General features: G+C 28.8%; 2 protein-coding genes across 2 annotated transcripts; both read right to left on the bottom strand.

Moving 5' to 3' along the window:
- Window positions 1–51: 51 nt before the first annotated feature.
- On the bottom strand, window positions 52–11,260 carry FIP1 (FRIGIDA interacting protein 1). The gene is made up of 14 exons (XM_088105879.1): window positions 10,158–11,260; window positions 9,971–10,062; window positions 9,751–9,855; window positions 7,983–8,032; window positions 7,734–7,800; window positions 7,446–7,518; window positions 6,755–6,810; window positions 2,589–2,685; window positions 2,261–2,342; window positions 2,077–2,139; window positions 880–939; window positions 609–701; window positions 461–523; window positions 52–380 (listed from the first exon to the last, which is right to left on the bottom strand). The coding sequence occupies exons 1-14, from the start codon at window positions 10,211–10,213 to the stop codon at window positions 267–269; spliced, it is 1,071 nt and encodes a 356-aa protein (XP_087962005.1). The 5' UTR covers window positions 10,214–11,260; the 3' UTR covers window positions 52–266.
- Window positions 11,261–11,397: 137 nt separating this feature from the next.
- LOC124834179 (pro-cathepsin H-like) lies at window positions 11,398–15,818 on the bottom strand. Its single transcript, XM_047308819.2, has 7 exons — window positions 15,472–15,818; window positions 13,481–13,596; window positions 13,000–13,073; window positions 12,633–12,897; window positions 12,260–12,391; window positions 11,845–11,980; window positions 11,398–11,676 (listed from the first exon to the last, which is right to left on the bottom strand). The coding sequence occupies exons 1-7, from the start codon at window positions 15,767–15,769 to the stop codon at window positions 11,639–11,641; spliced, it is 1,059 nt and encodes a 352-aa protein (XP_047164775.1). The 5' UTR covers window positions 15,770–15,818; the 3' UTR covers window positions 11,398–11,638.
- Window positions 15,819–27,827: the final 12,009 nt, after the last annotated feature.

The following is a 27,827-nucleotide window of genomic DNA, read 5'->3' on the forward strand; positions in this document are numbered from 1 at the left end:
GAATAATTTCTGTCGCTTTGTTTGGTTTTCTATTGACCTTCAAGGCATGTGTTAAGTTAGAGCACAATGGAGCACAATATAACGCAATCAAATTACATCACTATGCATTTCTTCTCAACAAAAAATAAAAACCCTATTTGGAACTACTTTATGTACATGGAATCCCTCTACAATAGTGTGACGACTACGTACTCATTTAAACTGAGAAGAAGGTTAAATGCTAATCGTGGAGTGGGTATGTGCCATATTCGCCTGCAAGTGAATCATTAAGCTCCAGGTTCGGTGGCTTCTGCTGATGTGTATGATTGACTTCTTAGCGTTGAAAGTTTCCTTTGTAATTCAAGAGTTGACATCCGCTCAGCCTCCAGTGCCCGCTCAAGCTTTAATTGCATAATAAAACGGTCTTAGCTGAAAAGGCATTTTTTAGACAGTTCGTATTTATTGCAATTGTGAATAATACCTTGGCAGCTCGGGTGCTCCATTCCCCTAAAATAGCTCGTAGTCTTTCGTTCTCTTCAACATACTATTATAACAAGAATTGTAGCGTAAGCACCTTGTAGTCAAAGCACATAACATCCCTTTAATATTAGTAAAACCAGCTAAGATACCTGATTGTTCGTCGTGCGAAAATGTTGGATCTCTGATTCCCTTTCAGCAATCAAGGACCGGGCAAGCCTCAACTCAGATTGCACTTGGTTCATCTGAAATTTTTTTAACAGTCATTTAAGTGGAGTTCAATGATATCTGATGACTGCCTAAACTTGGGGACACTAACCATCAACATTTGCCGAAAGGATAAAATGACTAATCATTATACGAGGCATTACAGAAATATTCATTCGGTAGCTGTAGTTATCTGCACTGACAGACAGGAATTACCTCAGCAGAAAGTGTCCGTAATTCTTGATCACGTACTGCCAGAAGATGGGCAAGGTCAACCTGCAAGATAATCAATTTATCACCAAGAAAAGAAGAATGAAGGTAGCAAATAATATTTATTGATAACAATATCCAAGGGTAAATTTTTTTACTAGACAAGCTAGTTCATGAGTTTCTTAAGGCTAAGCTATATTTTGCTTTACAATTATGTTAAAAGTTATTTGCTTAAAATTCAAGCCTAGCTCATGGTAATTTAGCCTAACATCAAATGGAACAGAATTCAAGCTAGTTTCATGAGACCAGCCTTAGTATAGGCTTCAACTCCACTATAATCATTGCAACTAGATTCCCAAGAAAATGAAGGAGCCATTAGGCCCAGAGTTAATTGAAAGAAGATTAACTACGTCCCTCAATTATAGATATTCTGCCAAAGATATTACTAGACAAGAGTAAGATCAAAATTCGACCGAGTTACAATAATATTATCAACAGTATAGGTATTACTAACAGCCTCAGATCATTGACTCAAGAATTCTACGAAGTTAAAAATTAAATTAGAAACCCACAGGTAACGAAGCACAAATATTAAAAGCAAAAACTACCTAGGATAATTGTCGATGTACCAGAAAGGAATTAAATAGTAAGTACCATTAAACCTATAATAGCAAAAACCTGTAGCAAGTTATAGATTTTCTGATGAGAATCCTGGGCTATTTAACCGCAACTTCCTTATATTACAAATCGTATTAGCAACATCGTTCTGATTTCTAACAACGCCAACTGGGTAGAAATCCTCAAGACGTGATTCACGTTGGAACACCAGTACAATTCCTTTTCAAGTCAAAAGAAATGCAGTTGGGATGGTGGTGAGGGGAAACACAAAAAACTGTTTTATAGCAGGGAGGATTCTGAATGCTACTCGAATAAAGTACAGAATTAAATAGGTATTGACAGGATACTACTGGTTTACATCTCAATAAGAATTCAGATTGAACTTCAACTGTACGCAATCAGCAAAGATATTTCCTATTGCATAACTTGCTAATCTCTGATTATAAAAAATACTATATTGAATATTATACCAACACACAACCACGACACATGTCCGTTGTAACTTGAAACTGACAAAATATGAGAATTTATGAATTAAAAATTATGATAAAAACGAGGAAGGTTTTCTTATCTGTTAATTATTACCTGTGGTGTGCTCCGATCATCGGTTCCTTCATATTTGCTTAGACACTCTTGTAAACGAAGAATCTGCAAGACCAAATGTTGATGAACTAATTAAATGAAATCATCGGTTGAATGTCTACACTGAAAGTATCATTCAGAGCTTATATAACCAAATAGTAAAAGAATGCTTCAATTCTTTGTATACCTCCTCGCTCAAAAAATGAAGATTTTCACGCTGATATTGCAGCAAAGCCATTTGCTGATCAGAGAGCCTACCATCATGGTACCTATTGCATCAAGATATCATCTTTAACAATCAAGAACCCACAATTTAATTTAGGTTTACAGACACGATTTTGAATGTGTTATTGGCATGGTGTGATCTTATAAATGACAAACATAAATCACGCATTCAGAAATACTATTTTGCTGAACAGTTTATTTATGATTTTTACTTTTGGGTTTGAAAATCAAACATAGATATTATGCCACGAAGTAAATCATAAAAGAAACTAAAATACAAAAATGTTTGCCTTAGACCCTCAAGAGAACTCGATGGTTGTAGTGGCGAATACAAGGACTTCAGAACATCAGGGTGTGAGTTTAATGAATTGTACTGGTGTATGTAACCTGTTTGCAGCAAAAATATAGTTAGATAAAACTAGTAATGTTTCTACTACATACAAAGAGATTATTATTCTAGTTCACAAGTGGAATGCAATAAATTGTTTTCAGTTTTTTTAATCCAATGGAGGGCAGTCTGCCCAAGGCACAAGACATCCCTACAATTCCTTCTAAACAAATTTCTTAAGAATGTTTTAAATTTTGTATATAATAGTATATATCAAAATACAAACAAAAAAGAAATATTCATTTGGACTCAAATATAAGGAAAAATAATGAATTCCAAAGTAATCAAAGTCATTTATATAATTTAATTTCACTGATATCTATTAAAAGATGACTTCCATTTTGTAAAATACCTCGTCGAAAATTGATATCATGAATAAAAAGGAATGATATCATTAAATAAGGTGAAATTAGTTAGATTTTTCTCATACTTAAATCCACAACACATGACAACTATTTGCTTATATTTGAGTTATCTACCAATACATTTTCCCAGGTTTTTATCCAAAGAAGGGTTGTAGCACCTGAAGGTTCAAGATATCCCTCTAAACGTAATTAAATTTGTTTATATTTTGTTGCGATATTTTAGTATTGGTTTCACGAAACTAGCTTTTATAAGCTATTTTCTAACGGTAAGCTAGCTAATAAGTTCCGCGCTGATAAGCTAACTTAATCCATTAGAAGTGTTTGGTAAAATAGTTGTAAATGTAAAATGACATAAAAGAACATAAGAATATAGGTTTTATTATAAAAATAAAATGTGTTTTCCAGACAAAAATATTACTATGTATTCAGAATTATAGATTTTTAAAAAAAATAAATTCCTTATCTGACTTATTAGTGCTTCTAGTTATCTTTTAAAAAATGTATATGCTTTTTTTTACAAGTAATTTTATTTAAAGCAGTTGATCTAATGAACACCAATCAAATTTATTTTTTATTTAGTTTTAATTTTTTTTTCCCAATCTAAACTACTGTTACAATAAGTTTCCTTTTACAAATTTCATTATAAGTAATTTCCACAGAACATCATGAAATAAAACATCAGTTACTGCAATTTATAAGTTAAATCCTTTTTAATTTGAACTACGTAAAAAAATTTAAAAGTTACCCAACAAATACTAAAAATAGTGCAATAATTAAAAAATGTAATACCCGTAATTATACACCCAAAACCCCACCTGTTAAATCGCATTTAATGCGCCTAAAAACCCTGTCGGATTTCATTAAAAACGCACCCAAACTTTGCACACGGACGACAGGTGTCGTTAAATGATAATCTGGAATCAGTTAGTGGAGTCCAAGTGGCAGCAGGAGAATGGACGCTCGTCCTACGTGGGAAGAGAAATGATTTTTCAGAAAACCCTCTTCCCATTCCCACTCTTCTGCATGCTCCTTCTTCTTCCCCAAGATTCTAACTTTCAAATTCCTCCACCTTCTCTCTAGAAACTCTACCTTCTCTCTACTGTAACTCACCACTATCTTCTCCGATTGTATTCAGAAACCGTAGGAGCATCCTCGGAGTTGAGAGCTTCAATCTGAACCGAATAGATCCCAGTTCTGAAACCGGTAAGTCTCTCGACTCTGGACGCTCGTTTCTGAGTTACATGCAAACCAACAGTTGGCTGCATGCAAGGGTATCAGCTAAATTCTTCTACATTTCTTTTGGTTAGATTTAGTGAAGAACTTAAGAGAATCGTTGAGGGTACAAAACTGTTGTGGACGAGTCAAATTATTAGACGTTTCAGTCACGAATCCAGGTAAGGGAAGCTTATTAAATTTAATTCTTGTGTTGTACTGAAATGTATGAATGTTCTGGGAATTATATGCGTTGTACTGTATGAACGTTCTGTAAATTTGTATGCAGTATGATTTTTGATATTGGATGTTTGGTTTATGATTTTGATTTGATGCATGAGAAGTATGGAATATACTATGATATGATTAAGTAAATGTATGAAAGTTTATACTGGAAAATGAGTTTACTGTAAGTGAGAAATTTAATATGAGATTTATATGATAATACACGTTCGTTATTGAACGGTCCTTGACCGTTCGGTATTCTTTGCAACTTATTTGAAGAACTGAATTCTTTCATTTGGAAAGAATTCTATTCGAGGACGAACGCCCTCTTGTATTGATTCTACGCTTGAGCGTTCGGCCAAATGTAGATATCTTGAGTGTTGGGTGAGGAATTGAGAAGCTTGAAATTTTACATTCGGACACTTAACCATTTTGTTAAAATCATGACTGTAAACATCTCATCTTATATAAATTCCATGTTTTATGATTTTGAATCAGCGATGGGTCTCGACCCAAAGCGTACGTTCTAAGTGGCGCACGGTCTTATACCGAACGCTCGTCTCAATGTGTATGTTATAAAGGAATGCTCGGTCCTATACCGAACGTTCGTTCTTCCTGTAATTTCCAACGAGCTGAAATAGCGTTCGTCCTAAAACTTAATTAGCGTTCGTCCTAAATTTCAGTAAATTCGAGTACCGCGTTCGGTCATTTACTGGCAGTCGGTTATTCTAACTAAATTGTACTTAGTACATTTAGTACTCGTCTTCTGTATCTTAATTCAATTGAATTGACTCTGAAATCTTGACAAGTAAATTACTCTAAGTATAAGTTGAATCGTTCTAGAGTCAGTTCATTTAACTGATTCAAATTGTAATGACATTCGTCATGAAAAATGTGTCAGCTTTATCCTTTCGGAAAAGAAGATCTTTCGGTCTCGCCTTTAACGTTCGTCCTCGTTATAAAGAGGATTGAACGCTCGTCTTTTTATGGAAGTGGAACAGAGAAGGAAAATGTAAATAAAAGAATGTGTTATGATGTGCGAACAGTTCAAGAGATGAAATTATGTTTATGGATTTTGAACGAGCGTTCCAGGGAGGAACGACTCTTGGATGAAAGTTGAAATTTTAGTAATGTATGAATGTGGACAAAACTTAGCCGACGTTCATCCTGATGTTCCGTGAGTACTCGTCCTCACGTAGAGGGAGTATGTCATGTGTGGGAACGGCAGGAGGTCCTAGTCCTTAGGGGTACTTTGGATGGAAGGGACTAACCTCGGGTGGCAGCTGATGTTAAAATGCCAGTTACTACACCAACTGGGTGCACGAACGTAGTAGCTACACAAGATTCATACAGTCCGGACGGTCTGTCTAGTATCAGTAGTTGATTGAGAAATTGAATGAGTTAAACTATATATATATTGGAATTTATTGACATGATTGATATGTTTATGAAATGTGTTATTTACTTGGATTAAATTCAATAAGCTTACCCTTTTGTTTTTCATTGCGTTGTCGATCGTCATTGTACGTCCGTCCTGTCTATGCGATGATCATCCTTGTGGATGTGAGCAGATGGGGAGGCGTTGCTTGAGGAAACGTTGGAAGAGGAAATTTTGGAGGATGCAAACTTAGTGGAGGTAGAAGTGAAGGCCGAACAGTAATATGTTCGGTTATGTATTAGTTTTGCTAAGTTAGCGGGCTGCTTTAGAACGAGCGCCCCATTTCCTTTCTGCTTATATTTGGCCGTTCGGTCGTTTTGTTTACTGAACATTGTAAATTTTTGTAAAGTTAGGAAAGGCCGTTCGGTCACTTGCAAGCTTAATTCCTGTAATTGTAAGACTGATTTGGTTATCATTAAATGTAATTAATTATACTATATGGTGTTTACTGTATTTTTGGGATGTTACAAAAAAAAATCAATATCTTTTCAATTATAATAGTCCTATATTAACCCAAACTAATAAAGAAAATAACGGGTAAAAAAAATCAAACATACCAAGGAAATGTGTTGAAATATAAATGATAATAATGAAGGGAAATTAAATAAACTACAAGCTAGCTGAAGTAGCTTATAATCTAGAAGCTCCTAAAACGAACTAATTTGAGGTACCAAAGGCTTTTTGTGTTAGTCAAACTAGCTTATTAGCTGGTATCTAGCTTATTGGCATTACCAAACACACTCTTAGTCCCATCAATATAAACAAATCATAAAATGAAATTTGTAGCTTCATTTCCCCCCTCCTTCCCATAAAACTACATAAACTTACCAATGTAAAGACTCATAAAGCATCCGGCACATACTGCTTCAACTACCATAATAATCCTGCAGAATTTTAAGTCAACCAAAATGAGACAATAAATCTTAGTAGAGTACAACAGCGAGCAACTAATTTCCAGTCAATCGCAAGAGAAAAATGGCAGAGTGAAGAAATATGACATGGAACAAGAGCTTGATGGTGAATAATTTATCATTAGGTAAAAACCAAACCTTCAAAGATATAAGCGTAATAATGTATGAGGCCATGCCAGAAGTTCAACTGTGAACTCATCTAAACAAAGGGAAGGAGACAGGGAGACAAATACATGCTATATGCTGTGATGTGTCCAACAGTCAAACTGCCAACCAAACACTGTCTCATACTAAGCATATATATACTCCAGCTTGAAAATTTACAAGTTAAAATATATTGAACCTCACTATCTAATCTACTAGATAAATCACTCTTAAAACGGTACGGTTTTAAGTTGAGCATACTCATTTGACCAAAGATGACAAAAAAGCCTCAATGTCAATTCCATGTACTTGGCACCTATTATTGATGACAAGATTCAGATTAAGGATGTAGTCCTTCATGTTTAAAAGTTGCATACTCTTGCAATATTAATTTTTTTAATTCAATTTAATCTAGCCTAAAAAAATATCTAAAATGAAAAAGCACAACCAAATGGAGAATATACCTCAATATTACAGAGATACACAGGAAACCAGTGTAAGGTTTCCAGACTATAACAAGTAGCATTGCAGCGGTTCCTGACATAAAATTGAATAGTTGAAAACACTATCATTATGCAACTCAAACAATATAAACCATCCACAATGTTAAAAATATCAAGACATTCACGTGCATCCACCAAACAATTTATGTTTTGGGCTTGAGTCGGTTCTTGACATCATGACACATTCATCAATCGACATCATATGTTAAGTATAATCCGAAAGAAAAGTTTAAACATTGAAATACATACCATAGGCTGTAATGTAAAAGGGTATGCGCACAAGAAATTTCAACTTCTGGCTGAAACTATAGTAGCCCTGAAAAATCATGTTGGTGATGAAAGAAAATACATTGAAACATTAAACAACATGAAACAACCAAAACTTTCATAGATCTTTGCAGCAAATTCTGTAGTGGTAATTATATAGTCTTATAGGTCTAATGTCATCGCAATACTTTCAGAAACTATTGTGACAACGAAATTCATTAAAAGAATTACCTGCAAGCGTATCTTCTGCACTTGATAAACCAGGTATTGTTGAAAGATTCCTGAAACGGCAAAAATATGACCATTAAAAATAATAAAACTGTATACAGAGAATATTGAGTAAAAGTTGAAGAAGCTTGTACGTTATAATGCTTAGTAAAATTAAACTAATGTTTATTTAGCTAAAAGCAATATTGTTAACTTTATACATTAGTATCTATGAGCATAATAAAAATATAAAGTCCAAAGCTTTTGTCTCCAGTTGAGTTTAGATTCTATTACATCAACAAACCTCAAGTTGGTTATATTAAAATTTATCTTTAACTAGTAACGGTGTGTTAACACAAAAAATGTTCAGTATTCTATAGGGATCTGGTTTGGACTCTTAAAAATCAATGCAGCTAACAGCGGTTGATTGGGATTAACACTTTTTTTCCTTTGGTTGGATGGGGTGTTTCAGATTGTATATTCACACTTGCTTCCTCTTTCCCATATCATCTTGTCATAAAGTAGTCATCAAATTCATGAGGTACCACTATTTATTTGTATAAATTATTGTTGCAAATCTCACGTTAACTAAAGATATAACCAAATTATAATATATAATGGATGCAAACTTCACCTTATAAATTGGTTTTCTAGGATTGAATTATGTCTAAATCAACTATTGAAATGGTATCATGTTACTTGCTATCAAACCACACAAATATCTAGTCTCAGGTTGAAGATGTCCAGTATTAGGTGTGACATAATCTATTGAGACTCCACATCGACTAAAGGTATAGCTAAATTATATTATATAAATAGGTGCAAACGTATCCTTAGAATTCAGTTTTGTAAGATTGAGTTAGACATAAATCCACTCTAAGAGGTATCCACCCTCATGTCCAAAATCTTGAACAAGATGGCAGTGGAGAAAATTAATTGTGAAGCCAAATAATTGTCCTTATCACTAACTTCTCTCTCAAAATCCATACTGTGATATGTTTTATATTCACCAATATATTTCAAAACCATAAATACAATTTTACACCATATAAAATCAATCAATAGAAAAGTTATTAGGTCAACAAACCTCACGATGGCTGCATTGAAAATCAGCTTTAACTAGTACAATATAATGCATAACAAATCAGTATTCTACAGGGATCTTATTTGGGCTCCTAAAACATGAATGTACTCAAAGTGAAGCATGCAACAAACAGTGGATGAATCTCAGGCTTAACTTCTTCTATCATTGAGGGTGGAGGTGATTGCTTCAGATTGAACATTCTCATTTATTTCCTCTTTCCCAGTAAATCTTGTTAAAAATTAATGTCAAATTCATAGCCACCGCTCTTTATTTTGAAAGGTTATTGATTCTCATGTTCAAATCTTTGACAAAATGGCTATAATGAAAATTACTAGTGAAGAAATAAGTGTTTTCTCCTTATCACTAGCTTGTCTATCAAAAACATCCATACTGTTTTATGTTTGATTTTCACCATAATACAATTGTACACCATATATAAAATCAATCGATCGAAAAAAGTGAATTACAACTACGCTCTAGCTAGTAGTAGCCATATCAACATAACAAGGAAATTCTGGCATTCTTCTGGAGATCTCAGTGGAGACAAAGCAGCAACACTGAGTGCAACGAGTAAAGAAAGACCGTTTAAACAAGCAGAGAGAACTTAAGACCCAGAGCAAAAGGCATTCATTCAGCAACTCGTTCATAAAATGCGATAGCTTATCCAGAGATAATAACCAAGAAACCCTAATTGAGATAGTTCCAAACCTGTCAACAGCAAGAGAAGAACATCACAACTACAAAGCACGGGAGAGATGAGTCCTTGCACGGGAAGAAATATCCACTGAGCTCCAATGGCGAAAGCAGCATAACCTGCCTAAAATGGAACCAACCAATAAAAAAGCAATTCACACCACAATCAATGCCAAAATTGAATTCAATCAAAATCTCCACAACATGTTGCGAAACGAGCCATTAGGAATTGAACTTGCCAATATTATGCAATAGAAGACGCTGCCGATAACCCTGGCAGGCTTGCGGTGAGCAAAAAGGGGAGCCTCGTGCAGAATATCGAGAAAGCTAGGAAAACGAAATCGAAGTATGTTTGTTATGCATCGCGGAACTACGTAACAGAAAATGAAGAGTGATCGGAGTATTGTGCGCGAGTGACTCACAGAGCGTTGTCCTCCGGCGATGCGGCTGGTGGAGAAGCGTTTCTGTCCGTCGCCATGACAGAGGAGAAGAGAAGAGAGGGTTCGATTCCAGGGTTCAGTAACGGAGGTTCTCCGATCCCCTGCTCGCCAAAACAAACTCTAACATTCTCGTGCTTACCTAATACAATTTTTTTAAAAATAAATAAATAAATTGTTAATTATGTTTGTTTCACTGCTTTATTTTCTTACTTGCTTAAATATATAATTATGTTCCTTTTGTCTAGAGTTTTTCCAGTACATTAAGTAAAAATAATAATTTCATTTGTGATATTTTTAACGTTATTATTGCTAGGACAGATTTTCTCACATGATAATTTTTTGCATTATTAGAATTAAGTAGAGTCTATCAAGTTATGAGATCAACCACAATCTTTTCACGTGATATTTATAAGTTTAAATAGTTATATGATATTAACAAAAATAATACTATAGAACGTTTCCAATGATATATTTTTTAATCTATTAGAAACCTGTTTGGTTAGGAAATGATCAAAAATACCTTCTTAAGCTTCTTTTAATTAACTTTAAAATGTATATTGTACTTATCATGCCTAATAGTTTTATAGTTCTTTTCATTTTTTCTATGACATCTTTTAAAGATAAAAGTGTAATTATACAGATTCTAAAATGGACAATATATCTCCTGAGAGTAAATTGACAATTATTTAACGAACTTAAAATTGAAGAGTCGTTTTAACACGAACATGTTCCTACCATTAAGGCCTAAGATAATTTAAATTATCATTCCACCTGAGACATCTTTTTCCTAAGAATATTACTCAACTAACTTTAATTTAAATCAAAACATGTACATATGAGATATCTAATAGAAAAAGATCAAATATTATACCAATATAATTTTTCCTTACATTTTCATTCTTCCTAGAACTAAGTTTATACGATTTAAAGTAGGATATCACATGAGAAATTAAATGAACCAAAACCAACTCGGGATAAACTTGACGAGGATCTTAATTGAGTGTTTATTCTTGTTTATTATTTATGTCAAACCATGTCTTTTTCGAAATTAATGAGTAGAGATTTTCTTATAATAATGTTAGTGATGATTTCTCAAGCTCTTAATAAGAAAATAGGCTGTTGATATTAGCAAACGATCAAAAGTTTGGTAAGTGTTTATATTACATACATATTTTTCATTCCTCTCTTTTTATTTTGCCATTAAAAACAGCTTTTGCAGCAATTTTTATTATAACTAACAATTTATGATCATTATCAAGTATGTGATACACACGATCCAGTGCATGATATTCTTAAGCATTTACAACAACTTCTAGCTTATTTTATATCGTGCCAACACAACTAGCAGTAATTTTCTTTATACAATGGCACGTATCTTTAATCATTAATACGGGCATCAGATGCTCTAAACTTTGACGCATGGCAAGCGAGGTGGTAGACTAGGGACCATTTTGTTATGCAATTTAGGCCACAATTGGATAAGAAGCACAAGTTGCAACACCTGAAAATGAACAATTAACAAAATCAGTTCATCATTACAAACCCAGATTTTCAATTGTTCACTTGTTTTAAATTACAATTGATTGAGGTCATTTTAAGTTTGGTTTTCGTTGGGGCATGGTCTGTAGGGGTTTTCTTATTTAGAACTGAGCTTTTAATGGATACTCACCGCACATGTTCTTCCCCAATTCCATCTTGAAGTAGCCATTGTCACCCCAAGATTCTCCCCATGAGTTTTTAATGAGCCAATATGGGACACCATTTTCAACTCCATACCCAACAGCAAGAACAGCATGGTTCACATCCTGCCAAGCAAATTCGGATTTTGGCATCATTTTAATTACTAAAATGATCGTGCAAGATACAAGGTAACGAAGAGGACAACTTGGAACAAATCAAAACAATAACTAACATTTGAGATGCTACTAGTACATGGTAAGTTACGAAAAACAACATACCATATATTGGATAGAAATTGTCAAAAAGCCTAAACTTGTAGCAAACAATGTTTTGAAGATTTTAGTAGACATTTTTTTTTTCTTTTCTTGACTATCTAAAGCCTGGTAATCATTTGTAGGACTCACCAGGGGAGTGGTACCGCAAGTGTCACTGGTGTAAACTCCTTTCTCATAGAATCGGAACCCATTAACAACCTCAAAGGCCACACTAACTGGTCGAACAAATGCAACTGCATGTTTTAATTCATCCTCAGCACCCTGTAGTCAAAGCATAGGATAAAATAAATTAAAAAAATTAATGTAAACACCATCTAGGCGTGAGACCATGATAGATTTGATTCACTGCAAGAAATTAATGCATTAGTAACAAAAATTGCATTTTCAACACTAATACTGATGTCAATTTTTTTGAAATAAATAAAAAGTTGTTTTTGTCACTGGTGTTAAGCCATGGACACAGGAATCAAAAAAATTGAAGCAAAATCAGAGAAGTGAGTACCAAGGTGATGTTGACAGAATCAAGGACTCGAATCCCAACATTTTCAGCTGAAAATTTGCAGACACCGTCTTTTCCCGTGTAAGGATATGCTTCCTCTGTGTCAAGCCCACCATTGTATTTAATGTACTCAAAGGCTTGTGATGGCAACCCACCATTACAGCCAAAGTTGTTGAAATGACCAGCACAATCCACTAGTTGCTGCTCAGAAAGAGAGATACTCTTTCCATGCGCTTGTGCATAGGCTGCTTCTAAAGCCCCGGTTGTGCTGCATTATGCAGATATCATGGTTAGAATCATCACAAATTAAAAGCTGTACCTTACTCGTTGTTCATTCCAAAGAGTGTTTCAGGGTCCCAAAGTAACCTACCTGAATGTCCAGCATGATCCGCAGCTGCCTTGGTCTTTAACTGCGCTCACTATATTTTCTTGCCTCCAGTCTTTCTGAACACATGACCAATGAAATAAAAATCTGAGTAATGATGCTACACAGTATCGTTTAAACATTATGGCAAAAGGTATTGAATAAAAAAGACACAAACTTTATATCTCAAAAGCAAAACAAATGTTCAAGAATTAATTTTTTTTCCATTAGTGAATAGGATGAAAAAAAAAACAATACATCAAATTAGTTTTTCAAGTCACGAACATCAGTCAATTTATTCTTAATATGTTGTTTTCGAATGATTGTGCTTTTAGTTTCCAACATTATCATTATTAACTGCCACACGTACCGCTTTAGTCAAACATTTATGTGATGTGTTAAAAAGGGATTGACAGTGAACACGAGAGGTGTTGCCAAACTTATGTTGTATGGAACAGTACAGTTAAGTGGAATTTTGAAAACGTACCACTGGAGGAAGAACAGCATCGGTAAGCTTGTGGTTGCCTTTAAGAGTGGCAGAGCAATTTTGAGCAGCACCTAGTCTGTGTGTTTGGAATTCCTCCCAAGTCCAATCAGCAAAATCTGATTCATAAGACAAATAAATAACGTCAAAGCATGTTTCGAACCAAACATGCTATTTATTTCATTTTAAACACAATTTGAAATTCAGAAAGCATAAACAGTTAAACATGTCAAAGAAAAGACAAATTATAAAATATGACATAATTATAATGCAATATATAAAACTGAAATAAACAGAAGATTCAAATTAAAAAAATTAAACCAATTTAAAATATTTATATAATTATAGTGATATACACCAGGTATAAATAAAATAAAAAAAAACAAATAGCAAAATACCATTAAAATGTGATGAATCACAGAAGTATCTATATTTTCTTTTTCTGTACTAGAGAATTAAGTGTCTATATTAAATAAATACATAGAAAAAAACATATTAAAATTAATGTATACATTAATATGTAAAATAATAAAAATTATAACAAAAATTAAGTTTTAAATCAGCAGAATAAGATAAGATAATAAAAAAAACAGACACCAAGCATTATTATGTTTCCACTAATGTTAAATAAATATGATTTCGTGGCAAAGTGAGTTAAACCAAGCTCTTGGATAATTAGTTCAACCTACTAGTCAACTTGACTTATCAAACTCAACCAATGGCACAAGTACATTGATCTCATTTGGGCCTGTTCCAAAGAGTTTCTTCTTAAGTCGTTTTAGAAAGAAACAGTACGAAAAAAAACTAAGCAATACTATTTTCTTTTTATAAATTAAAATTAGCTTATTTCTAAATTAAAAAAATTAGAAAAATTATAGAATTTAGTTTCTACAGTTAATTACTGTATAAAATAATTTGTTGACTAAGTAACCAATCCTAATTTTCCCTTTTTATTTTTCTCTATTAAAAATAACTTATAAAAAATTCGTCTAAAGTGTGATGTACAAAAGTGTCTTCTCGAACTGTTGTAGTTTGTTTCCACAAACTTTTAATATGGATAGTATTCTTACGTGCTTTGTTGCCAAGCATTTTTGTACTGTAATTTAAAATGAAAAATAAAAGTATATTGTTCCCTAATAACCTTTGGAGATAAAGTCATCCATTATTTTATTTCTAACTTTTAGGATGATTATGCTAAAGATTTCTTAGTAAACGAGTAATATTTCTTCTATTAATACTCCAAAATTATGGATCCACTAGTGAGTCCCACGGATCAATCTACTTGTTCTTCATAAATAAAATATTTATATTTATTAGTTAATGTTTAAAAATTTATTTTTAATTTATTTTATAAAGTTTATTTTTATACTATTAATAAAAAAATAACATTTAAAATAAACTGTTAGAATACAACTCACTATTTTCTTAAAGTTAATTAAGCTTTAAGAAACTTTAACTGCAAATATTTTCAATTAAATCTATATTCAAAAAATTATCTTATTGAGTGCTGTAAACATTTTTCTTTTTATTTTTTGTTTAAGTAATTTATTGTTTGAGTTTATCATCACTCAAAGTTATTGTTCTTTCTGATTTTACTTACTTTGCTCATCGATTAACTTACTTTTTAATCTTTTTAAAATAGAGTTCGTTAGAGAAACATAAAAGAAGAAGAAATTAGATGCTTAAAAATGGAAACATAATTTGACAAAAATGAAACAACTTGAATGAAATCAGAAAAAGAAATATTTTGGATGTAAAAAAAAATTATTTAACAGAAACTTGAAAATAATCAAATCCAGATTTCTATAAACTTAATTAATTTAAAAAACAAAACAAAAGTATGTGATAAGTAAAGCATCAAAAACTTGATAATAACACTGAGTCAGTGAGAAGCATGATTAACTATGGGAATCCGATCAAATCTGATAAAAATCAAACGGCAAAAAGGGTAAAAGCAACAGCAAGCGAAGATTGAGTGAGTGAGTGACACATACGATTAACGGAGAGAGTGTAAGGCAAACGTTTCTTGTTGTGGGCGCGGATGAACCTGAGGTTTCGCGAGAATATATCGTACCTCCGCTTCATCTCTTCCTCGTTCTGGTAACTCTTCCCGAACCTCCCAACGAACCGAGCAAACGACACCGCGCTCCGGCACTGACCTATCACCTGAATCACCTGCCCCTCCACGTCCGACACCATCCGAATCGGATTCGCATCCTCCAACCATGACCCGCTCGCCACGGCGCACAATAGCACCGCCACCGCGCACCACACCACTGAAAACTGCGCCATGTGTTTTACTCTCTTTTCTGTTGATCTCTCCCACTCTTGCGGAATCCTCAATGGAAATACGCTGTATTTGTATTCACCAAATCTGAAGTATCTTGGGACCACGCTAGGACACCTTCTATCTTTGAGTCTGAGATATTTTTAAATTTGAGTGGATTATAGTTTTTTGTCCCTATTTTATCTTAAGAATCATTTTTTATTTCTATAGTATGATCCTTTTTATCTTTTAAATTGGGTTAACCAATGATCTAATATTCTATTTTTAATTGGTTAAAAACAAAATCATGAACATTATGAAAGTTACGTGAAAAAATAATCATATGGACCAATAATGATGTATGCAAGATGGTTGGGAGGTTTCGAAATTAATGAAATGGATACCTTTTTAGATAAATTAGTATCGGATTAATGATTTTAACTAATTTATAATTTTATATTGAGTTTTATATATTTACATATAGTTAGAGTTTACACATGCAGATGAATATAATAATACAAATTTCATATTGTAATAAGATTCAAAATCACATTCCATTATAAAAAATAAAATACGAAAACGATTGTTATAAAAAAGATAAAAGTATAGTTTTGTCAAAGATGATTTTTAATAAATAGGCATTATTCATGAGTGTATTATTTATTGATTTTTAAAAGGTTGATGATGTGTTCCCTGACGTGGTTTTCGAGATATTATGTTGTCCTCAACATCATTGGTGGACCCAAATAACGTTTTAGTCGTATAAGCAACTCTATAGGCGTAACCAAGCTTTGTCGGGTCATGGAAGATATTCATTGCTTCCATCACCAGATGAAGACAGTAATAAACTGTGGTAACCATCCAAGTTTACCAATGCATAGACTGTGTGAAAAGGGTTCGATCGAAGCATAATAATAATAATTTATGTCCCTTTTGGAACCTTGGTACAATGAATCTAGACAAGAAAATTGATTTTCAAAAGCTAAAATAAGGGTAAAGTCAAGTTCATATCTTCGTAAGTTTTTGTTTTAACCAATTTCATCCATAAATTTCTTTCAATGACTTTTAAGTTTTAGATTTTCTAAAACTCTCGTTAGAGAAAGTTATCAGGATCATATAAAAACAAGGACTAATTTCTTTATCATTGATGGTAAGAATCCAGAATTAATATATCACTAATATTAAAAAAAAGGAAACTTTGTGCATAATAATGGAAATATCTTTTTTTGAACTTCTATTCTCGTTAAAAAATAATTACATCTAAAAACAACTTCACTTAGGCCTATTCGTAATTATTGGTTTAAATATACTTTTAATCTATAATTTCACCAATATGCACTTTTGGTTCTAATACAAATTTAATTACAAAACTAAATCTAAATATAAAAAAATTTAATTAGAATATGAACTGGCTACCTAAAAATGTCATGAGCTTTATACTCTTTTAGATTCAAGATGAATTTCTACTTATTAATGATCATTAATGTATTCAAATAATTTATTTAAATTTTATTTATCTATATAAAACATCTTGTGAGAGTTGAGTATATGAAACTTGGTAAAGATAAAAGTTCGAGTTCTGGTAAGAAAAATTAGTCAAGTTTATAATTTTTTTTTAATATTATGCGGTATCGTGGTGTGATGAATGTTGTGACGAGATTGTGATGATGTTGGTTATTTTTGTTAAAATTTTGAAAGAATATGGTGTATTAAACAATTTAGCATGTATGAGAATTTTTCTTAAATTTTTTATATATTTACGGGAGGTTTGAGTTGTTGTGTGAGTATAAATTTTTGAGATATATCAACTAAGTCAATTGATTCTATGTGAGTTAAAAGTTTGAACTAAATGTAGATATTTTGACAATAAGAAATGAGTAAGAACAACCATTATACCAAAGGATTCAACTAACATATTTGGGAGGTTTATGCAATTATGTAAAGAGAATTCCAAACAATAGATAAGTATATTAGTTTAGAATTTGACTTAAAATATACATATTTTAAAATTGATCATATCCTTTTAATTTGTTAGAAAGAGAAAAACATAATTGGAGATCTTTAACGCCAAACTAATATATTTATTGTTTCTTTTACACGACATTGTTGTCCGAGCCACTATCATTTTTGAATAAGACTAAAAAATGTTAAAATTTAGATAAAACATGAGATAATACACTAATTAGACAAGTTATGCTCGTTGAGATGTTAAAAACCAATTATTATATATTTTAATAACTATTAAATAATAAATTATCATATATTCTTAAATTTATTAACTTTTACAACTACACCTTATAAATGTTAAGATATGTACAAATCTTAAAATAATAATTCCCAAAAACTAAATAATATTACATAATAACAAAATAGTAAAGATTCAGTTAAACTTAAAGCTAGATTTTTATTTGAATTCAACTATAACTGTTTTTATTTTAAAGTTTTTTTTGTTTATCCAAAAATCTTCTCTCGAAATCCCCTCCCACGAACACACCTAAAAAAAATGAGAATGTTATAAAAATAAAATAATCATTTGATAACTAATACATATATATAATGAGATTTCTCATTTTAATATACCAACACGATGAGTAATATTGTTAGTAAACATGGTTGGTTGTTGCTGCATTAGTGTATGAGAAGAAAAACCAACAAGGTAGTAGTGACAAACAAAGTAATTGCAAAGAGATAAGGTGAGTAGTGTATTTGATACTTTAAGGTCATGATTTGAGTGTGTTTTTTAGGTGTTAGGTTATGGTGGTCCTAGGGTTTGGTGTTAGCATGGAACTAGGTCATGGGATGTGGGTAATAATTATTGGGCATGTCTTCACTTTGCACTTATACAGCATTCATGCTTCTGGGGAACAGTTATACATTATTGGACAAAATCTATTTGCTTTTCTTCAAGACACTGACCAAAAGCACATGGCATAGTCTTCTACTATAATCATTTTGGAACAACTACAATTTACAACCTTAACTATCTCATATGGAAATTTAGTAATTTATAATTATTGATTGTCACAAAAAACTGCAAAGGGCATAGAAATGGACATGGTTAGATCTCTGTTCAAGAGCTTGTAATTCGACCATCATTGCCTTCCTCCAACTTTCAAGTTTACTTGCTTCTTTGTAGGAAGTTGGATCAATTGTACCGAAAGACAAAAAGCAATATGATTAGGAGAGAATTTGGAGTAAGATAAGTAAGAATCCATAGGATACAGAGCAGTAGAAGAAGAAGATATGAGATGAAACAGTATTACAGTGATAGTCAGCTAGATATGAGGGAGGCTTTCTTACTCTAGTAGTTTCTATTATAATTCTCTTCCATTATCTGAACAGATTTTCTGAAGTTTGACAGAAAGTGGTGTTTCTATTAGTTGAACAAAAGATGGTAGGATACTTTTAATAGACTTATCAGGTAAAAAATATGTCCTTGTAAACCTTGTGAAATCATCAAAACATATTGAAAACCATCAATAGAAGTATGAGAAACAGGACCCTGTATATCTACATGGATTAATTCAAAAAAAATTGAAAACTGTGCAAAAAAGAGGTAATTTCTTTTGGTTTGCAAAATGGCAAGTGTCTCATGGAGGTAAAGACTGAAACGTAATATCATTATATGTGGAAGACAAATGTTTCAACACTTTATGAGAGCTATGACCTAAGCAGAGATACCACAACTGAGAATTGTTGTACGTAAAATAAGCCATTTTGTTAAGAGCACTTTTGAGAGTTAAAGATCCAACATGACTGGTGCCAGTGAATTTTGCTAAAGCAATAGTTGATTTGGTAATTTTATTGCAGGTTTGACCAATTCATAACAAAAACTTATTTTTAATTCAATTAATAGAACCTCGTTCTTTACAAAACTAGTCTTTATAATCATTATAATTATCTAAAATGTTAAATATGTTTTTAATCTTTAAAGTTTATTATTAAATTCAAATTTATTTATGTTTTTTATCTTCAAACTTTAAAAAAAAAATAAAATTATATATTATTTTCAATTTAATTATATTAATTTTTTGACTTATTAAAAGACAATTGACATTAAAACAGAAAAGTATCAAATAATATAAATGACATACTAATATGAATCTTATTTGATACGTAAAAATATTTAAAGTTATTGAGTTAAAAGAATTTTACTTATTCATTTTTAAAGTTCAAAAACCAACATGTATCAATGCTTAAAATATAAACAAATTTTAATTTCGTGTTAAAATTTAAAAACTAAAAACATAATTAACTTTTTGTTTAAAATATTTAAAAGAGTTATGTTTTTTACTTTGTCTAAGTTATTCTGATTTTTTTTTGTAAAACAATATAATTTATTTATGACTCATCGTGTTCCAATATAATTTATGTTATAAAATAAATAAATATTTTGTGTTGGTTGAAAATAAATGTTAATAAATAAAAGTTAACGCTAATTAGTTAATAGTATCGGATTTACCTCAAAAACCGTACAATTTCAAAATTATAGACGTTAAATCATTAACATTGAAGGTTTGTTGTATGTAACATTGACTTTTGAAAGTTAGCTGTATGCAGTGTCAATTAAGTTGATATTAATTCATCATTAATTTTTAGTTAAAATAATTTAGTATCGAGCAAATTAGTACTAATGTATTTTTATTTTAAAATTTATTTAATTCAATATTAAATAATTTTTTAAATATTAATTTAATTTGCATATACAAATAAATAAAACTCATATTGAATCAAAATAGTTTCATAAAGAAGAGAATTTCTACAATTTTTTTCTAATTATCGGTGGAATATATAATTATATATTTTTTTAATACATTCTAAATAATAGTTTTAGATGTTAAAAAGTTATATTCCCCGTCCCACTCCAAAAGGGAGGTGAAGAAGAAATTACGAACGTGTAAAAAACAAAAGCCCAACTTAAGTTTTATTTTTTCAGTCCATGCTACGAATTTTTTCTTACTACAGCCAATATTACTGCATAAGAATTGACAGGAAGACATTTAAAGGACTAAAGTGCACTTCATTTTTACATAAACTTGATTCAGTTTAAATTCGTTTATTCTATTTTATCATACGTGCTCAAATTTGGAAAATACCAAAAAAAATTTAGTCTTATCCTCTATAATTATTTTTTTTTTCACTCTCCATGTTAAAAAAAAAAATATTTTATTTGAGCTTTACCCAAAACTACTACTATCTCTTACTAAGATATTAAAAAAAAGTGTGTTTTGAAGTCCTTATACATCTTTTGAATAATTTTGTCTTAGTTGCTTTATTTTCAAAACAGTAAATGTATTATGTGACCATTAGATATACTTTTAAAGCATTGAAAGGTGCCTACCATTAGTTATTGTTTGTTTTTTTTAATTTCATTTTCATAACTTATTTGGATTTTACAAAAATTGCGCCTTTTTTAGTTAACTGTAGTTTTTTTATTAGAATAATAATGAAAACACTACTTCTTCTCTTGAATATATTACCTACTTAGATATTTTGTTAAATAATAAAATTATTTAACTAAAATTTACATAAGAATAAAGTAAAAATTGTGAAAATAAATTATATTAATATCGTTTCTTCTTCTCATAAGTTAATTTGGTGATGACGTTCTAGCGCATGGTAGTTGCTGTCAGGATCACGCGTGAGATTGGACAGTACTATGCGTTGCAGTCAACTTTTTAAAAGTAATTCACTTAAGAGTTTTTTCACAAGCGTTATTTATCTTTTTTTTTATATATTTTTTATTTTTTATTTTGAACACTTCCGTATATAGTATCACACTTTACTAAATTCAATCATGAAACTTTAGTATAACTTGGACATTCAATTGTATTAAAAAGACAAGAAATTAGTATCTTGTTTATCACGTAATAGCCATAAACTGTATTTAAAAAATATAAGCAGATATTTTATGATACTATTTATGCAATAATATGAAACTTATATTACAAAAACATAAATAATCACCCCTGTTATATTATACTTTGATAAAAAAATATATATTAAAAAAACATAAACTATCATTTGAATAAACTATAAATGAAAAATTACTTTATGGATAATTTTAATTCTTAAATTTTGATATCAAATTAAAATTTGTTTTATGCTTCAATATAGTTTGATCATCAAATTTTAAAAATAAATAAACGTAAATTTTTTAACCTAGTTTTATGAAAACTTTTTAATATTTTAAATGTCATTTAAGGTTAATATTTGAGTTATTTATATTATTTTAAAAAAAAAATTTAAATGTCAGTATGTAGCATCAATTAATATAAAAAAATTAATGTTATTAAAATAAATGATTATATCTATTTATTTTTAAAGTTTAAAAAAATTAAAATGTATCAAAATTTAAAATATGAAAAAATTTTAATTTCATATCTAAATTTAGAGACTAAAAATATATTTAGTCTTTGTATTAAGAATATAATCTCTTTTAAATTTAACCTTTCTTAAAATTTTCTCATTTTTTACTTTAATTTTTAACATTTTAAAAAATTAACAATTATTCTCAAATTTTATCTTTTAAAATGATAATACAAGTTTAAAACTTGAAAACTGAATTCCGTCATTTAAAACTTATGCTAAAGTACAATCAAATTGAGAACATAAGCATATCATAGTAGTAAAGCTTAGCAAATTTTAATTCATTATACTTTTATTATAAAAAAAAGTTATATCTAAAAGCCCAACTACCTATAAGTCGTACATCAACTATATATATGCAAAAATCTCTAAGTCCATCCAGTGATTAATTAATTTAACTTAACATATAATCCCAAAATTTTTGTGAATTTTCATCTTTTTCAAATGCTTCTTGGATGTTAGAACATCATCCTTCTCACCTTTCTTTGAGTCTCTTTTGGTAATCTTCAAAAGTTTCACAACATTGAATTTGTTTTTAGTTTCTGTCAATTGAAGCTCGAAATTAACAACTTGATCTTCAACATTCTTTGAAACATTCATAATCATTCAATCATAACTTTATTTTTTGTGTCCTTCTAACTAGTAAGGAATTTTTGAATTCTTTGTCATGGTTGTGTGACTCACTCATTGTCACCTTCTAGTGATAAATTATGGTCATGCATCATGTTAGCATAATTTCAATAGAATTGAGATTGCAAAGAACATAATCTAAATCCTCTACATTAAATGGACCTAAAATATTTTTCCATAAATCCAACCTTATTTTTAATCATATTCACACACTATAGTAAGAATGCATATTAGAAATGTACCGTTATAAGTTGGATAGGTTTCCAAAATTATCAAGAGGTGGCAGAGGATTTTCAATAGCAAGAAATATTTAACTTTTCTTAAAAAGAATATTTAATTACAAAAATTAAAGTGGATATATCAATTTTAGCTTAAAAGAGAAATTCAATTTATTTTACCTTCTCACTATTGTTTCATAAACGTACGTGGGAAAGTTCAAATAAATTTTGTTTGGGATCTCTTCTGAGTAAGAAGCATGGAAACACAAATTTGAAATTAAAGAGTTCATTAATTATAAAACAGTGGGATAATTAATTATAATTATAATAAGGTTTAACCTTTGAAGTATGCAAACACGAAGGATGGGAAAGTAAATATACATTAATTTACTATTGATACAAGCTTAATTAATTTTAAACGAACTAATATTTAGTATACTTTATTTTCTTACATATATTTGCGATAGTATAGTTTTAAACCTCGCACACGTTACTTGAAAACAAGAGAGGAAAACCTTAACAAAATGAAAAACAACACGCAATGACATTATGCGAAAATACACACGTTAACGTGAACGTGTGTCTCTTTAGTTTTATCTTGCTATTTTATTCTATTAAATTAAAATTTATTTTGTTAAACGATATTTTATCATGCGAATTTTAAATTTAATATATATTACTTATTATGTTTATATTATTTTTAAAATTTTAAAATATTATTTAAAAGATTTAAAATTTAAGATTATACGAACTTAAAGTGATAAGTTGGAGAGATAAGAAATCACATGTAAAAAAATATAAAGCTTGAAAAAAACAAATAGAAATAGAATGTAAGTGGCAAGAGAGAACCAATTTTAATGTTTATTTTAAAAATAAATAGATAATTTTTTACGTAAAATAAAATAATATATATATATATATATATATATATATATATATATATATATATATATATATATATATATATATTAAAAAAACAATCTAATTATACAGTTATAAATATTATAAGAGCCTTATTCCATATAAAAGAGTTGACCATATGTATAGATAACCAAGATGCCAGGTTTTGATACTATGTTAAATTAATTTCCACGTCTTTATATTATTTATAAAATTTTAATTACATTTCTAAATAATAATAATAAAATCCTTCATCTTATAAATTTTTTAACTGGAGCTTTTAAAATCGTCATAAATCGTATTTTCGTAGAGTTCCAAGTTATCATAAACTAATTCTAAAAGTTTAATTACACAAAAAAGTTACAAGATCAATTACTTAATTGAAAAAGTTTAATTTGGAGCTATAGTCTTCTTTACCATTGCAATTTTTTAACCAAATTATTACTTAATTTTCAAAAATAAAATAATTATAATCACGTTTTGAAAGTTATGAGCTTAGTTGATCTGCATCTAATGAAATATAGAATGGCCGAAAACCCCTTTCCCGGATAGGGTGTCACCAGTTCCTACTGTGAATTGAATTTTGACTTTTTCAAAAGACATCAGTTATATATATATATATATATATATATATATATATATATATATATATATATATATATATATATATATATATATATGCGTTACTAGTGAATAATTTTTCTTTTTAAGGATGTGAATTAATTTTTTTCTAGTTTATAAGTTAATGTATTTTCAATAAAAAAATTATTCTGTTGAATATTTTAATTTTTTTTTGTTTAAATAATCTCTATTTTGATTTTATTATTAATGCAATGATATATATTTTTTAATTTGTGTTTGTTCTTGTAAGTTTTATCTAACCCGGCTAATTTATTCTTATTCTTAAAAGAAAAAAAAAATCATAATGACGAACAGAACAAAATTACAAGTCAAAATATGATTAGCAATATGTTTGGTAAAACTTCATGGACAAATTATGAAAACGATTGAATTTTCTTTTCTCTTTTAAACTTTATTAAATGCATTTGACGAGTAGTTGGGGAAACAAAGTTAAACTTGATAAATTAGGAGGTACCCCACTCTCGTTGGATTTTTAACTGTAAGTGCTTGTTCGATAAAAGAAAAAGTTAAATATGTTTTCAGTTTAAATTAAAATTTGTTTCTTATCAAAATATTGATATATTTCAATTTCTAAATTTTAAAAGTAAATAAATATAATTCATTTAATTTACTTTAAATTTTTTTATGTGTCAAACACATTTTATACTAATATTTAAATTAGTTATATTGTTTGATATATTTTTCTTTAATAGTTTAGAAATGTATTTGACATATAAAATAAAAATAATGTAATTTAGTTAAAATAATTATATTAATTCATTTTTAAAGTTTAAAGATTAAAATATATTAAAAATTTTAATTCAATGTGTTTGGCATATAAAATAAAATTAATATAATTAAGTTAAATAATTATATTAATTTATTTTTAAAGTTTAAAAATTAAAATATATTAAAATTCTAAATATGAATGAATTTTAATTTTATATTAAAATTGAAGAACTAAAATATATTTAATAAAATAAATTTATCATCAAAATCCAAAATAAGAGTTATGACGCTCTTTTATTAATAAAATAATATTTATCGATAATAAATATTATAAATAATCAACAAATTTTATATTTGAATTAATTATTAATATATATTTTTATTTATAATAAAATTTTAATTTGTCGATAAATTTTATTAATAAATCCATTATTAATAGAAATATTTATTGATAATTAAAATTTTAAAATTTGTTGATAAATTGTATTTTAGTGTTGATTATTTTTTTTTGGTAAACTTTTGTCAATAATTATACATTTTCTTAATGAAAAAGAAGTAATTAGTTTGTGAGAAAAATATTTTTTTTATATAGTATAAAAGGAAAACGGTGCATTTTTACCAATACTTTTATGAAGTAATTTTTCAATGAAATAATGTGATAATTGAAATGTTTTGTCGAAGAAAGAAAAATATTAAAAGTAAACTATTTAAAAAAATTTGACTTAAGATTACAAAAAGGACTTCAATGAATATAAAGTGAGGATGTGAATCACAGAAGTGTAACCAATAACAACTTTTAAAAAAATTAAATGATACAATAAATATAGAAGTAAAAGACAATTTACTAAGGAAATATTAAGCATTTGAATATGAAATACAAGAAATAAATAAATAAATAATTAGTGGTGTTCTCCCTTTGTTATTCTGGTTTTTTACTTTTGGATAATTAAGTACTAATATTTTGTCATCCTTAAAAATTACATTTTATTTGTAGAAGAACTTTGATAGGTATTTTCTTAGGTGACACTCATATTACACTTTGGCAAAGAGTTTATTAATATCCCTGTATTTTCTATATGGTGAAGAATATTAATTGAAGTTATTAATAGCTAAAATTTATTTTCTAAATATTAAAATTGCATTATGTAATAAAGGTTGAAATCTGTAAAGATTTACTTAGACATTAAGTCATATGAATATAACAAAGAAAATCTTTAAATAGTAATCAATTTTAGAAGAAAAAATAACTAGATACTAATTTATTAACAAAAATTATTGGTCTAAAAAATAATTACTATTATAAATAAAAAATTATAATTAATAATGAATTAGACTTTAAATTAGTCGCAAATATTAGTTACCAAATTTTTTACTATCAAACTACTTAGAGTCTATTTGATCATTAATTATAATTTTTTATTCAAAAATGATTATTTTAGAGAATCAATCATTTTTAGCTTATAAAAAATATCTATCAATTATTTTTTGTCTTTAAAATTAGTAACTATTTAAAGATTTTCTTACCGTATTATTAAGAGAAGGATGAATAAGTTACCATCTGAATAATTTATTTTAATTATTTATGTTTAGACTCTTTATCTCTCTCTCTTTTTTAAGTTTTTTTGCCTTTAATTTATTTCAATAATTTGCTTTATGTATTTTATCTATATTTCTTTTTCTCTAAAATAGTTTTTTAATGATTATTGTAGAAACTAATAGTTTTAGTTTATAATCAGTAGTGATTAATTATATTTTGTCTCTAAAATTAATTGTTATTTAAATATTTCGTTATAATATTATAGGAATCTCAGTCCATTTTTTTAATATTTAAAGTATTTTTTCTTTTTTAATTTTTTTTTACATTTAATTTATTTCAATAATTTACTCTATCTGTCTTTTTTACTATTTCCATATACTTCTGTATTTGATTCTTTTCAATTTAGACACATGTTATGTACGATTTTGAATAAATTATGTAATATACTTTTCAGTAAATATATTTGAAAACATTGAAGTTATAAATATTTAAATCATCAATTCATGGAAAAATATCTTCCATGGAAAATAAATATCTTTACATATATATTTTTCTTTCAAATAAATTCATACTAAACATAATTATAAACTAAAACTCATTTATCATTTATCACATGAAATATTATTAAAATATTTGATCTAGATAAATTTAAAATTATTTATTTACATAGTTATTAATGTCTAAACTCGTAACACAATTTTATATAAATATTTGCTTGCTCTTATAATAAATTCAGTGTAATAATACTTTATTTACAGAGATTGAGACTCAGATTTAGATGATACCTAATTGACATCTTATTTTATTATGTTTATCTTTGACCAAACATTCTAAAATACAAAAATTGGTCTCTTTTGTTAAAGTTTAACTCAATTCCACAAAACCTGTTTATAAGTGAGATTTGGACCTATTTATATATTATAAATTGATATTAATGGGTGGTTAATAACGAGTGGAACAACATGTTTAACAAACAACAAATATCATTAGGATAGACTCTAACATAGCTTTGATATCATGTTAAAAATTAGAGTTAAGTCTAACTCAATACCACAAAACCGACTTATAAAGTAAGGTTTA

Source organism: Vigna umbellata, chromosome 2 (genome assembly GCF_029865625.1).
Source record: "Vigna umbellata cultivar VRB3 chromosome 2, Vumbellata_1.0, whole genome shotgun sequence".
Taxonomy (NCBI): domain Eukaryota; kingdom Viridiplantae; phylum Streptophyta; class Magnoliopsida; order Fabales; family Fabaceae; genus Vigna; species Vigna umbellata.